Source organism: Falco peregrinus, chromosome 4 (assembly GCF_023634155.1).
Source record: "Falco peregrinus isolate bFalPer1 chromosome 4, bFalPer1.pri, whole genome shotgun sequence".
NCBI lineage: Eukaryota > Metazoa > Chordata > Aves > Falconiformes > Falconidae > Falco > Falco peregrinus.
In genome coordinates, this window is record NC_073724.1 from 37,144,858 (window position 1) to 37,158,132 (window position 13,275).

The 13,275-nt window shown below is 40.3% G+C and overlaps 1 protein-coding gene across 9 annotated transcripts in view; it reads right to left on the bottom strand.

Moving 5' to 3' along the window:
- The window catches only part of DMD (dystrophin), a 1,160,159-nt gene that overhangs the window by 1,084,889 nt on the left and 61,995 nt on the right, over nt 1-13,275 (bottom strand). For 3 of the 9 annotated variants that reach the window (XM_055801182.1, XM_055801180.1, XM_055801174.1), the window contains exon 1: nt 8,651-8,980. The exons of 1 other annotated variant lie outside the window; for it this stretch is intronic. In XM_055801182.1, coding sequence (XP_055657157.1) covers nt 8,651-8,693 — 43 coding nt within the window. In that variant the 5' untranslated portion in view covers nt 8,694-8,980. Of the gene's footprint in view, nt 1-8,650; nt 8,982-13,275 lie in introns of those variants that run through there. 5 more of the 9 variants (XM_055801181.1, XM_055801183.1, XM_055801177.1 and 2 more) reach the window with 2 other exon arrangements.

Consider the following 13,275-nt stretch of genomic DNA (forward strand, 5'->3'; position numbering starts at 1 on the left):
GCGTAAGAAGAAAACAAAACTTCTGCAAAGATGGTCAGATGCTGAAACAGCCTGTCCAGGGGTGTGTGTAGTCTCCATCCTTGGGGATATTTAAAAGCCAAGTCAACATTGTCCTGAGCAACCTGCTCTCACTGACCCTACTCGGAGTAGGGAATTAGAGTAGATGATCTCCAGAGGCACCTTCCAGCCTCAGCTGGTCTGTGAGTCTGTGAAATTTCATCAGTTTATAGGTTGAGCAACAGTTTCTGGAAGCACTCCAAGACAGACACAACACCTCTTAGGAGGAACTCATAGTCCATCAAAAAAACCCTCCACAGACTGACTTATTGCACTAGGAAAAAAATGATTCCTTGGTTACTATTTAGGGCTAAGATGTTTTTCACATTCTAGATAAGAATTTCTGAAATAAGAAGTAAATAAACTTTGCGTGTATGACAGGTAGATTTAGGGAAAAAAAAAAAACCAAAACCAACTCTGGCCCCATTTGGAACAAGTCCTTGTTCAAACCACATCTTTCCTTCATTTAAAGGGAGGATTACTGGTCAAGTAAACTTTGCTTCACATTTGCCTGCAACATGTCAAGAGTAAAATGAATCAATTCAGCAGTAGCAGCAGCTGGGAAGACTCAGCAAAACAAGTGTTAAGTCAGCTTAAGATAATATGCAAAAATTAGCAAGCCTTCTTGGAGGAGGAAAGGGCTTATTTAAAGCAGCTAAAGCAGTACAGCAATGGATGTGCATGACTCAGAGAAAAGAGAAAGTGGCAAAAGGACTCAAGAGAAAACAAGGGAGCTGACAACAGTATCTGTAGATTTGGCCTTCACAATTCAGCCACTATTCCCTAAGAAAAATGGGCTTGTCCTTACAAGATGAAAGCTTGGATGTTCACCGTCACTCAGTTTGTTTCAAAATATAAAATATTTCCAAATACATTCTAATTGATTATGAATAGACATGCCTTGTTTTGAACAGGAAATAGAGATGGATAACATAATCCAATAGATTTCCTTTCCCAAGGCAAAAATGTGTCCCAAATTACATTCTTTAAACCTTTACATCAGTCAGGTAATCAGGTCAGAAATACCATTTCACTGGGGATATCTTTTAGTCCTAACAGCAGAATTTGATACAATTAAGTACAAATTCAACTTATATGCTCTCTAGAAAGCATCTTGATTTAAGCAACTTCTTTTAAATCTATACTAGTATCACTGAGCTACTCTGTATGTAAGGAATGGAACTTTAAACAATTACAGAGGGGAAAAAAGACCAGATATGTGATTATTTTTTACATTTATAAAACTTCCCCCCCCCCCCCATTAAGTGTTAGACATCCTACTGTTAGATAACTGCTCCTGAAATTCACCATTTATTTCACAGTTTTAAGTTTCCCCCCTTGCTGCTGTTAGAGATTTTAGAGTTGATTTATTTAATTATTAGGAAGAACAGAAGGGACAGAATCAACCCTATAACATGCTTGTCTTTTACAGACTACTATAAAAGGAATTGTTCTCATGTTGGCGAGAAAACAAGAATTCCTTTTTGTGAAAAGTTACTTGGCTTCACCTTTGGTTTCCATTTAACATCTGATGCAAGTGAAACTTTCTCCTCTGTAAACAGAGTATAAGCAATGCAAACACTTTAATCTGGATCTTCTGCATTTTTGGGGAGTGAGTAACGATCAGTTGACCAAGCATTTATAAAATTTGCCTTACAATTTGGTGTAAAAATATACCGATTTCTATTTTCAGCATCGTTTGCAGAGTTTGAAAGGGTGGGGCAGGTAATACGCATAAAATATTTATTAAATCATACGATAAGAGAAGGTTGGCAGTAAACAAAGTCAAACAAATAACAGAAATAATGTATTCCTGATATCTAGTGCAAACTAATGATTCATTTCGAGCTGCTAACAATCTTTGCTAAATGTAACATGAAAAAGTCTAAACGCAGTTTGTTCAAATTAGTAAGGCTGTACATATAACATCCACAAATTTACCATCAGTCCATCACAGGCTGGTACATTCTGAGTTTCCTCTTCCCTTTTGTTTTGACAGGCAGTTTTAATAAACTCTTTAAAATGGGTAGGATCACTGCCTCTGAGGCAGTCCCACCTGGATCTCTCTGCAGCAAGGAATGCCTCTGTCCTTCTTGCTCCCCCTGGCCCCAAACAGACATCCTCACATTTTCCTTCCTTATGAGTTGACCGGCTTTGGGATGGGTTAGGCAGCCAGCAAGAGTTAGGGAGCTGGCTTATACATTTTAAGTCCAGGAATGCAACAGGGTAGCTTTCTGTCTTAACAGCATCCTTCCCCATATTGAAGAAATGGGAACAAATCTTCTCAGTTATTCCCACCTTCAGCATCAGCCGTTTACATCAGAATGTGTCGTGGGCTTCTACCTGCTTATTTACAGCATTCATCATCCAGGAACTTTATAAGGTGCTCTTTAACACCTCCAATAACACTATTTAATGTTATTAACCTTTTAGAAAATGGAGTGTCTGCATTAATTTTCCACCACCTCAGCAACAGCTGGGAACCTCTGAGCTTTGTTCAGAGAAAAATAATGAATGAACAGCCTTTCCCCCAAAGGAAAACCTTAAAATATTGGGGGAAAACACAAATGAGAGAATAAGGTGAAGGGAACTACTGAAATATTTGTGTGTTACAAGAGCAGGAAGACGGTTAGGAGGGAGGAGGACAGATGGACAGAGACCTCAGCATTCTCCACCATTCTTTTGATGCATACACCATGAGCAGAGTGATAGCTGGGTCAAAATAGTAAATAGGTCTCACTGCAGAAATGTTTCTTATGAGAAATTTGTACCTGGTTAGGACCAATAAGGAGATTAATCAATCAATCAATCAACCCTTTCTTTCTTTTGTCTCCCCACCCCCATCCCCCACTCCCACTTCTTTCCTCCCCCCTCCTGCCACTGCAGTCCATGACCTTCACAAGAAAACGCTTCTGCTTTCCTAACAGGCTGCAAGCCTCCAAGGACCAGCACTGCTTTCTGGGAGAGAAAACTGTTACCTCACTCAGAATTCAATCAAAACCTGAATGTACGAAGTGAAAAATAAACCAAGGACATCATTATTCCATCTCATTGTGATTTGGCTTGCCTTCAAATCTTATACCCTGTATATCTGAAATAGCAGCAACGCCTCCATTAGCTGAGCCTTCCAACACTTTATTCAAAGTATCTTTCAAAACAAAAAGGCAGAAATGTCAAATTCCAATCACCCTTTAGATTCCTTCAATTCCCAGTGCCACACACAATTAAAAGCCTTACCCATGGGTAATTTCCCATAAAAAACAGCATGCATGCATGCAGACACTCTGCCACGTGGGCGGGTGCCAATTTTAGAACATGGCAAGCACCAGTGGGGCGAGACAGCATCCCGTGCTCACAGGCACGCTCCCGCAGTCAGCATAATTGATTCTTCACAAGCGATAACAACTTCCACACTTTATAGGAAATCTAGGTTATCTGGCATCCAGCAGGACAATGCCTAGTCCAATGTGTATTGCAAGTAAATTTTTGCCCATCTTCTTTCTAAGTTTATATTAAGAATATCACATACTGGGTTTGCTGTTTTTACCGGGATATTTTTGGAGGGCAAGAAACCCACAGTCTTCTCACTTTACTGGCAGTCACAGGAATGAAGTGGTTAAAAGAAACAGTCACAAAGGGTTTTATTAGCCTGACTAAAATACTGTCTCTCCTTCTATGGTGCTCATAACTCCAGTAGGTCCCCAGGTATCTTTCAAAACTTTGTAGCAAAGGCAAGGAAAGCAAAATGTGATATTCTGAGTCCCCATTTAGGTCATCTCAACACACTAAAGAGTTTTAAGTTTGCTTGCTTTTTTGTTTGTTTGTTTGTTTAAAGAAATCACCAAACCATTAGGATACTTCATAGAAAAATACTGCAGAAAACAAAGTTATTCTTAGGACTAACATACTTTTGTAGTATTGTCTATGAGGAAACTTTTACAACTGCATCTTTTTAACAAATACAATTTGTTTGGGGTTTTTTTTTTTTTTTTTCTGCTGAAGGTGACCCTTTAAAAATGTTTTAAGAAAGAAATTAAGCATAAATGTGCCATCTTAACTGTTATCTTGTATGAACACATTCAAAATTACAAGAACATATGCTTTTGCTTGCATAATACTATTTCTTCTACATATGCTTGCAATACTTACAAACTGTATTTCGTCTTTAGGAATACAAGACTGTATGCAACTGACAAAAATTCAATCATATAGATATGGATTGTTTTCAGAAATACAGAATTAGAGAGAAGGAGGACCAGAAAACCTCCCAAATATTATCAGCCTCATCCTCTAAATAACACCCAAAAATTAAAATAGTACTTGCAACCAGAACCAAGAAGTTTCTAACTTAAAATCCAGCCTGTCTGTCCTTCAAAACATATCATTAAAAATGTTGTGACTTGTTGCACATGTGGCAAGTAACCTAAAAGGGAAATCTCTGTAGTCTCTGCAGCGAGTATACTGAACCCAAACAAACAAATCCTTTGCTCCACATGTGCTTTTCTGGGAAGATGAAAGAGCTTGTTCCCTGGCGCAGCCCAGCTGGCAAGCAGTTCTGCTAAGCCACACTCCGCTAACCATTATTTCTGCTTTCTACAAAGCTCAGTCTTCAATAAAGCACAATTATTTAAAAACCCCGGTGCTGTTCTGCTTCCCCTGACAGCGATACAGTATTATCGCAAGTGCACCCTCCTCGACAGCAACATGATGCTAAAGTTCCGCTAAATTTATCAAGGAGTCTTTTTCCAGAGGTTAGCTATAACACAGTACAATGCTTATCCTCCTAAATGATAATTAAGCTTTGGGGTAACATTTAATTGAAAATGTACTGTGAAAATCAACAAGTCAGCCTTTTCAAATCAAGGCAGCTTGGTTCACAATCCCGTTCAATGTGATTTTGTCTAACAGCAATCCATGACAAAAATATATGAGCTTAATCCTGTTCCCTCTGGCAATCATTTAAAAACACTTAACCCGTTGGACAATTCTGAGGCTCGAATAATTTCACGGTATTAGTCAAGGGTTAACCTTTTTCTACTAACATTATAACTTCTCAATTATAAATAACTCTATCTGATCGGTAACTATATTCTATTAGTAACATAACTGAATCTTTTCCTTTGGGCGGGGGGGGGGGGGGGGGGGGGGGGGGGAGAGAAGTGAGAGGGTTAATTTTTCACAGGATCACCAGCTTTGTATAATACACGCTGTCAGACTACTGTTCCTTGAATGTGGTCCCCAGCTCAATAACCCTTCTGGGAAGAGCCACAGCCAGCCGTGATGCCCATGGGCAGTCTAGGGACCAGGGGCAAGGGAGCAGACACCAGGGAGGAGCAGTCAGGATGAAGCACCCTCCTGCAACAGCTGAGGAGTGACTTTACCAGTAGTTCTTTCCTCACATCCAAATTCCAAAGAAATGTGCTGTCATCCTCCTCCTCCTCCTCCTTTCTCACTGAGTTGTCTTGAGCCACAGCAAATCACATGCCCAACAGGAGCAGCTTTATAACACAAAGAGGCTGGTGCTGCCAACCCAGTGCTCCCTGCAAGGTGCATGTGCATCACCAGGCTCATTTCAGAGGAGCTTCAGTGTGACCCCAGCATCCCACACACCCACAGAGAGTTTGTGCCCATCAGCTGAATCCAGTGTGCTTCTCTGAGTTCAGCTTCCTCCCAAATGGATGCAGGGCACAGCTTCCTCCCCCTGGGATGCACGCTGATAGATGGTAATTAGCAGGAACATCTGGGAATCTGCTTCAGAAATGCACTTCTGACCTGAGCTAAAGCACGAACCTAGATGGACCTCTGCTACAGTAAACCCATGATAACTGTAAGGGATCCCTTGTGGCCACCAAATTTCAGGCAGGATTAGTTTCTTTTCTGTGCTGGCTCTGGTTTGATGATTAATTCTATTTTTAGTTACTACTTTGTGCAAATCCAAGCAGAGAAAGCGGCTGCCTGTGTGCAACTGCAAGCAGAATTTGGTTCCATGTCAGACGAAGGACGCAGAAAGAGGATTGTATCTGTTAGAAGAAATACAGCATATGATACTGAATCCCCTACGGAGGATGGCTTTTAAGATAAAGTTCACATAATCTCATCTTAATTAAAACAAAATTAAATATATAATATCTCATTTCCCTGGCACTTTATTATTTAGGTGTCATCGTCAAAGACTGCAGAAATCTAGGAAGAGACAGTCACTGCCCCAAGGAGTTTCCAGTATAACTCAAGCAGAAGTAAACACTGAATAGCTCAGGAAAGAAAGTAAAGCCCTCAGTGATGAATAAATACCTTTATGTTTTCACAAAGGTCATTCTCAGCAGAAGTGAGAGAAAGCAGGGAACAAAGAACACACTTTTACTTTTGTGGCATGGGAGAAAGCAGAAGAGAAAAGGGAAGAGGTGAATGCAGAGGTGGATGGAGGGTTGGAAAGGGGACTTTAAGAAAACAGAAAGGATGGATTTAAAAAAACAATGCAGAGGTGTAAGTGACTGCTGTCACTTCTAAAAGCAAAAAGTTTTCATCTAATATAAAGAAGAAAAGCAAGCACAGGCAACAAGTAGAAGTGACATGTCCTGAATGAAGGCTGGGGATAAATTTTAAAGCATTATTTTGGACACACTTTGTCACAAAGCACAGCTTTAGGCTTTTCCTATTTTATCGATATACAACTATAAAAAACATTGACAACATTATCTAAAATTATATCGAGAAAAGTGCTGTGCCCTATAAAAGAGTAAGGATACAGGTGAGGAAATCAATTCAGCTAAATAATTCCCAAGAAGTGCTAGGACAGCTCCCTTTCATTTTAGATATGAACATAGTTACGTGACATAATTTAGCAAGTGATTTAATGGCTCTTGTCATGAATGCTATTCATCTGCTAGAAGCAGCTCTGGGTCTCTATTCATATTTTTCAAAAGCTCTAACACAGCTATTTTTTTTCTTTCTTTCACCTACTACGTCTTCAGAGTGCAATTATAACTTTTCAGCTAAGCAGCCAAGATCTTTCCCCCTTACTTAGCAAGCACCTGCCTGGCTTCCCTTGCAGCACCGTCTACTCAAGGCTGAGGATGAGCAGTCTGGGCTAATATTGTGACTCCCTTGGAAAGGGAGTATATAGAAAAATTAAGACAACAAATCCTCCTCATTGTTCTCCAAAGAGGAGTGGTGGAAAAGGCTGGGCACTACATGGTTTTCTCTAGAGCATGCTATCTTCCTCTGCCAACCAGGAGTAAAACCCCTTAAAGAAAAATCCACAACGTTTTTCCTTCCCAATACCACTCACAGTATTTTCCAAAGAGAAGCAATCTGTCTCCTAATTATTTAATACATGATGATGGTGATGTCATTTTTCTACCCCTTCTTGAACTGTCAGACTGTGTCAATAAGTAAAGGGTCCTATCACAGCAGGACCTCTCCCAGTGGTACAAAACTGTCTGGAAAATTTATGGGTGATTTAAATCTTATTTACTGCGCAAGAAAGCACAATTAAAGTTCATATTGAAAAAAACGGAAAGCAAAATTTGGCATAAGACCACTCCAGCACCCTTGTATTTTCTGTTTTAAGCTTATTTCCTGTCAAACATAACGAAATCTAACGTTATTTTCAGGAAGCTTCATCAGAAGTTAGGGACCATACAGTCCTCTAAATGTTATGGGGGGAAATGACAGTGTGTATGCATTCCCCTGCCTTTTATGATCAGAAAAATAAAGAAAAAAACCAGGAATTCTAGTATGATAAAGACACAGGACTAAGCTGAAAGTGGAAGAGCCAAAATAGATTAATTATAAAACAGGGGGCAGGGACCACAGATCAAGTTTGAACAATACTGACCCTTTATTTTTCCCCAGCACAATATGTTCTGGGAGCCTGGGTGGGGAAGAAAGATCATCTGGGAACATGGTATATGGATTTTAAAACTCTCTGTCACTCTTTCATTCCTGGTTTTCTTTAGTCTCTTAATCTTGACATCCTCTGTTTGTCATCTTACTGCACAGAAGGGATAGCTTTAAGCTAACTAACAAGTGGAAGCCTAGAAAACATGCCTGTTGTTTTCTGGGAAGCACATGGGGAGAGCTCAGCTGCTGCTCACTTTGAGCAGAACTGACACCCCCTCATTTGGTTGTTACCAGACAGTTCAGTGGCCAAAGAAGAGCACTCTTACCCTGTAAGTTAATATTAGGCAGTGAAACTGTGAATGCCATTAAAATTCAAAGAAACTGATTAATCCTTTGATGTGTTGTCAAATTATTAGAATAATTACACTTTTTTTCAAACTTATTGGTCTGTATTCTAGTCTCTCTTTATTAACCCCATGCTTTAATGAGTGGTAAACCTCAGGAAGAAATGGATTATTTTTATTCAAAGGAGAGCTGCGTACTGTTTCTGGAGCACTTCTTTTATACAGAACATACAGGATATTACGCCCCTAACAGAGACAAAAAAACTTTTTATTTTCACCCCTGGTGCTCTCCTTCTTTAGACTTGAAAAGTAAACACTTAAAAATGCATGCTGTTAGTGGGTTGCGTAGCACTAACTGCTCTGTCAAAGTGAATATGGTGATAAATTGTCAGTCTGTTCATACTTACAATCATCTTCCACTTCCTCATACCAAAGCATATGAGCAGACATGAAATCTCTCCACAAACAAAAAAAAAAAAGAGGAAAAAGAAAACAGCAGCAAAATATTTCTTGGCAAAGTATATTCCAACTTTGCTGCTCCAGTAGCTTTTGCTGAATTAGGCTTGTCCCTGTGTAACAATAGATGTGTCCCGCGAAAGCCCCAGCAGCTCTGCGGAGGAGAGCGCAGAAAGCACCCTGGTGGGATGCAGCTCTGGGCTGGCTGCCGGCAGGGTCTGCGTCCCAGGCAGGGAGAGGCAGGGATCCTCACTTCCACCCAGCCGGCATGGTAACTAATGCCAGTGCTCTTTGGAGGCCCCTAAATGTTTCAAATTCCAGGACCTGCGCAGAAGCAATGCTCTGTGCTTCCCTCAAAACAAAGTTGATTTCCCATAATAGGACAGCCCATGCACTCGACATATAAGGCTCTGCTTCCAGGGTGGCATGTGCAATGGATTTAAATTATCTGTTATGTCTTCCCAAGGAACATTTAGCTCTTCAGAGCTGGGTGAAGATATTTACTGTCCCTTTGTGCAGATCTCCTGAGAGCCCTATGAAACAGATTTGCCCACTCCCCAGCAAGTGACCCCCAGTCCACCCCCAGACAGGATCCTCCCTTTCCGGGAGGGAAGAGGTAACCCTCTTGTATTCAGCTGTTCTCTCCCAGATGAGACTTTTGGGATTGCAACCTCCCGCCCAAGCAGGGGAAAAAACAAACAAACCCAAAAATAGTGCTGTCGCCAAACTAAGTGTATAAATACTAACACAGGTTGTGATAAATCAGTAGGTGCTTTAAAAAAAAAAAAAAAAAAAAAAGAAAAAAGTATTGACTTACAATTGACCTTTCCACTCCCAACAAAACCATGTGGTAGTGCTGCTATACAGAGCCCAGAAACACTCCTCAGAAAGCAGCAGAGGCAGGAGCATACGCTAGCTGCCTGTCACTGACTCTTTTCCTAATGGTGGGACCGTGCCCCCACTCCCAAATCCTGCTGGTCCCAAACAGGTGAGACCTGGCCTCACATTCTCCCCCTGCATTTGGTCCCAGGCCTCCTTAGTTTGTATGGGAAGGAAAAGCAGGCATCCGGCATCCACACAATACTTGGGAACAGGACTGTGTCGTCCTCCACCCAAACCCAGATTTTGATCAGGCTGCTTTCTACAGTGTATACTTTGTATGGTATATACGGCTTTTAGAGATAGGCCATAAAGAATCATGTTTTAAATTCATGGCTTCATTTGAAAAGTCATTTGAAAAAAACACTCTTACACTGTTCATTTTTTTTTTAAAAAAAATTATCCCTAAAAAAAATGGAAAATGTTATTCTTCAGTTTTAAAGGTTAAAGTGTCTAGTCACGGTGATTACAAGTTTATAACTAAATTCCTGGATTATACAGAAAAATAAACACAAAAATGAAGTGCATAATATACCCTTACAGCCACTGGCATTTTCTACACCAATAGTCAAATTAATACCCTGGAGAACCTGAATGTACAGTACATGCCAACAGACTCCTAAGGATTAATTTGCAGCCCACAGGAACTGCAAGTCATGAACTGATGTAGAAAATAATCTGAAGCAGAGCAGAGCATGCTATGACAGCAGCAGCATTTTGATTATTTGAGAGAGAAAGAGACTGAGCAAGCTCAGGAAAGGAACAACTCATCGTGCAAAAGTTCTGCTTTAAAATACCTAAGGTCACCCCTGATAGCACGTGCTGTCAGTAACTGAGGCCCAGTAACGTACTTAGAGACTACAAGCAGAAGTTACCTTGAAGTTAGGTGTTTGCTAGAACTGTGATCCCCTCCTGGCTCCTATTCATTTCAAGGTGACAAGCTTTTTCTTCAAAACTTTCCAGGTGCCTAAATCTCTGTTTCTGAATTTTAACCAGAAGGCCTTCATCTCAACAGAGCTCTGCTGTCTGTGTTACACCTAACTGGAGTCATAATCCACAGAGTTCATATGAATCATCATCTCTGAAAATGTCTTTGAGACCATCAGAGCATAATCAGATCAGGCTCTGCAAGAAATGCAGTGCTACTTAATACTTTCTTCTGACACATGGCTCAAACAAATGCCTAGTGGTAACATTTACAATAGCCTACAAATTAAGCAATCCTCTAGATGCAGGAAATCCAGATTTGTTTCCCCTTTTCTTGCTGGAGGAGTTCAAAACCCGTGTGTCTCAAGAGAGTCCCCAGTCCATTCACAGCAGTGCAGAAACCTTCAGCCTAGAAACATTTCCCCTTCCTCCTATTGACACTCCTCCAGTCAATGGGGAAAGTCAAGATTTGTTGGGCCATAGAGAGAATCAACAAAAGTAAGTGTTTAAATCTACTGGGTTTTTTTGGTTGGTTTTGGATTTTTAAGGGGTTTTAAAATTGTTTTTTGTTTGGGGGATGGGGGAGGAAGTGTAAAGGAAATTGATTCTCCTAATTTTCAGCGGCTAGGAATGCTGCAGTTGGTTAACACCGAGAAATACCAGCTTTATTGAAAAGAGGTTTTATATGCATCTGTCAGTCCCTACTAGCCAGCATGATGTACATTTATACTGCATGTAAAACCTGGTTTACCATTTTGACATACTAGGTTGGCTTGTTTATAGTTTGGTGGTTGGTTGTTTTGTTGGTTTTTTTCTTTTGTTTGAACCAGAATTAAAAGCTCTGTCTCTCTTCAACAACAGAGAGCCAGTCACATCCTCACTGTAGATCTGGGCGAAGTGATTAATGTAAACTCAATAAATGCTGGTAGTCAGAGGCCACCTGCCTCACTCTTTCTTCTAGATGCTGTTAAGCGTCAGGCTCTGACCTGCAGCAGCAGTGCTCGATGCTCTGAGACTACAGTGCCTGTGCTACAAGAGGGGAAAGGAGCAAGCTTCAAAGACACAGAGAGGTTGGAAAATGTAGACGACTTGGAATAATAAAAATGTGTATTTTTTCAAATGATTGCTGGCAGCTCTAGTTTAATGTTGCCTTCCTCTTTCACAATCAATAATATGTTAAATGAAAAATTTTTCTTCTTCACTGTAACGTTTAGGGTGATTTTCACCCACCCATTAACAAACACTTTATACAGAGGCTGTTTGTTTTCCTTCTTGAGAAGTTCTTTCAAAACCCAAGTATTGATAAAGATGAACGTATTTCCTTTCTAATGGCAGAAGCGTGACAGTAATGCAGAGATGGAGAAAACGCCGAAGAGGCCAGTAGCAATCTGAAAACAAGGCCCAACAATAAACAGCCGTTCAGGAACTGTTTAGGAGATTGGGTTCAGCATACATCAGCATGACCTTAGAAAAGAAATGTATTTCAACGTCCAAAACATGGCAGTCAATTTTACTGTCTCCACAAGCTTCACCAGAGGGAGGTTAGGACGCGAAGATAATGGTCAAACCTTAGACTAGTCATGGGAACCAAGTTCTCAGGTCTCTAGCTCTTCCTGTCCTGTACCATATTGAAGGGCTACACTGAAATTCAGGACTTCTCAGGGGGGTGGGTGTGGGGGGGTGCATGGGGAGCAGGGAAAAGAGACAATTGGAAAATTATGTTTTTGACATAGAAAATAAATATACAGTGGCCAGAATAATTTATATGGGAGGAAAGGTCTGCAATTGAACATAAATAAATCCAATGAGAACTCCATGTTAACAGCCTCTACAGAGTAACAAATCTTTCATCTCACTGTAATTTACTATGATACAGGCACCAAACAAACCCCCAACAAAAGAAAGCACACCATATTGCCGTTTCTATCATCTAACACAGACAGCATCTCGTTTACTGTTAACAGATAAAACAAGAAAATAACAAATAGGTAGCATGCTGTGCAGAACTGATTTACAAACCTCTTATGACTTTTTAAACATCCCAGTGGCACATGTTGTTTGCCAATACAACACAACATCAGGCAGAGGGCTTAAAGCATAAACCTAAGGCAGATGATATTTTGATTAGAATTTCAGAAAACATTTCAACATTTATTCCACTCTGCTTTTAACTCCCTGCCAACTCTGACCTAAAAAAGAAATAATAAAGGGAATCCAAGCCTGTCACTCAGTTCAGCCATTAGGCTCATAACAAGATGTCTCTGTGCTCTTACCAGGATTTGCAAATATACCACATCTATCTGTGTGGGAAGAAGCGCTGAGCTCTAGGGACTATGGGGCAGATGTGAAGGGAGAACTGGGATGGGAATGTTTTAAGCACTAACTCGCAGTGTGGGGTTTCACCCTGGTGGTATATTGGCTCCGAGACTTTGTTATTCACTTCCTGTTATGGAAAAAACCAAACAAACCACTTGTGTGTCAGCAACAGAGCAAAAAGAAATCTTCAACCACTTTATCACAACAGAAGTTCACAGACAGCTTCTGATTTTCCTGTGAAATCAGCAAGGAAAAAAAAAAAAACTTACAAAGAAAAAAGAAATCTTTCCAATGTGAGCCACTGAAGAAATTCTTTCTTTTGTTTCTTAGCCTATTTTTAATTCAAAAGGAAAAATATTGTAGAGGTTTTGAGTACAGGTTTCAAGGTTTGGTTGTTTTGTTTTATTTTTTCTCTCTATGCTTATTTGTTCTGCAGGCCAGAAAGTAAAAGGTA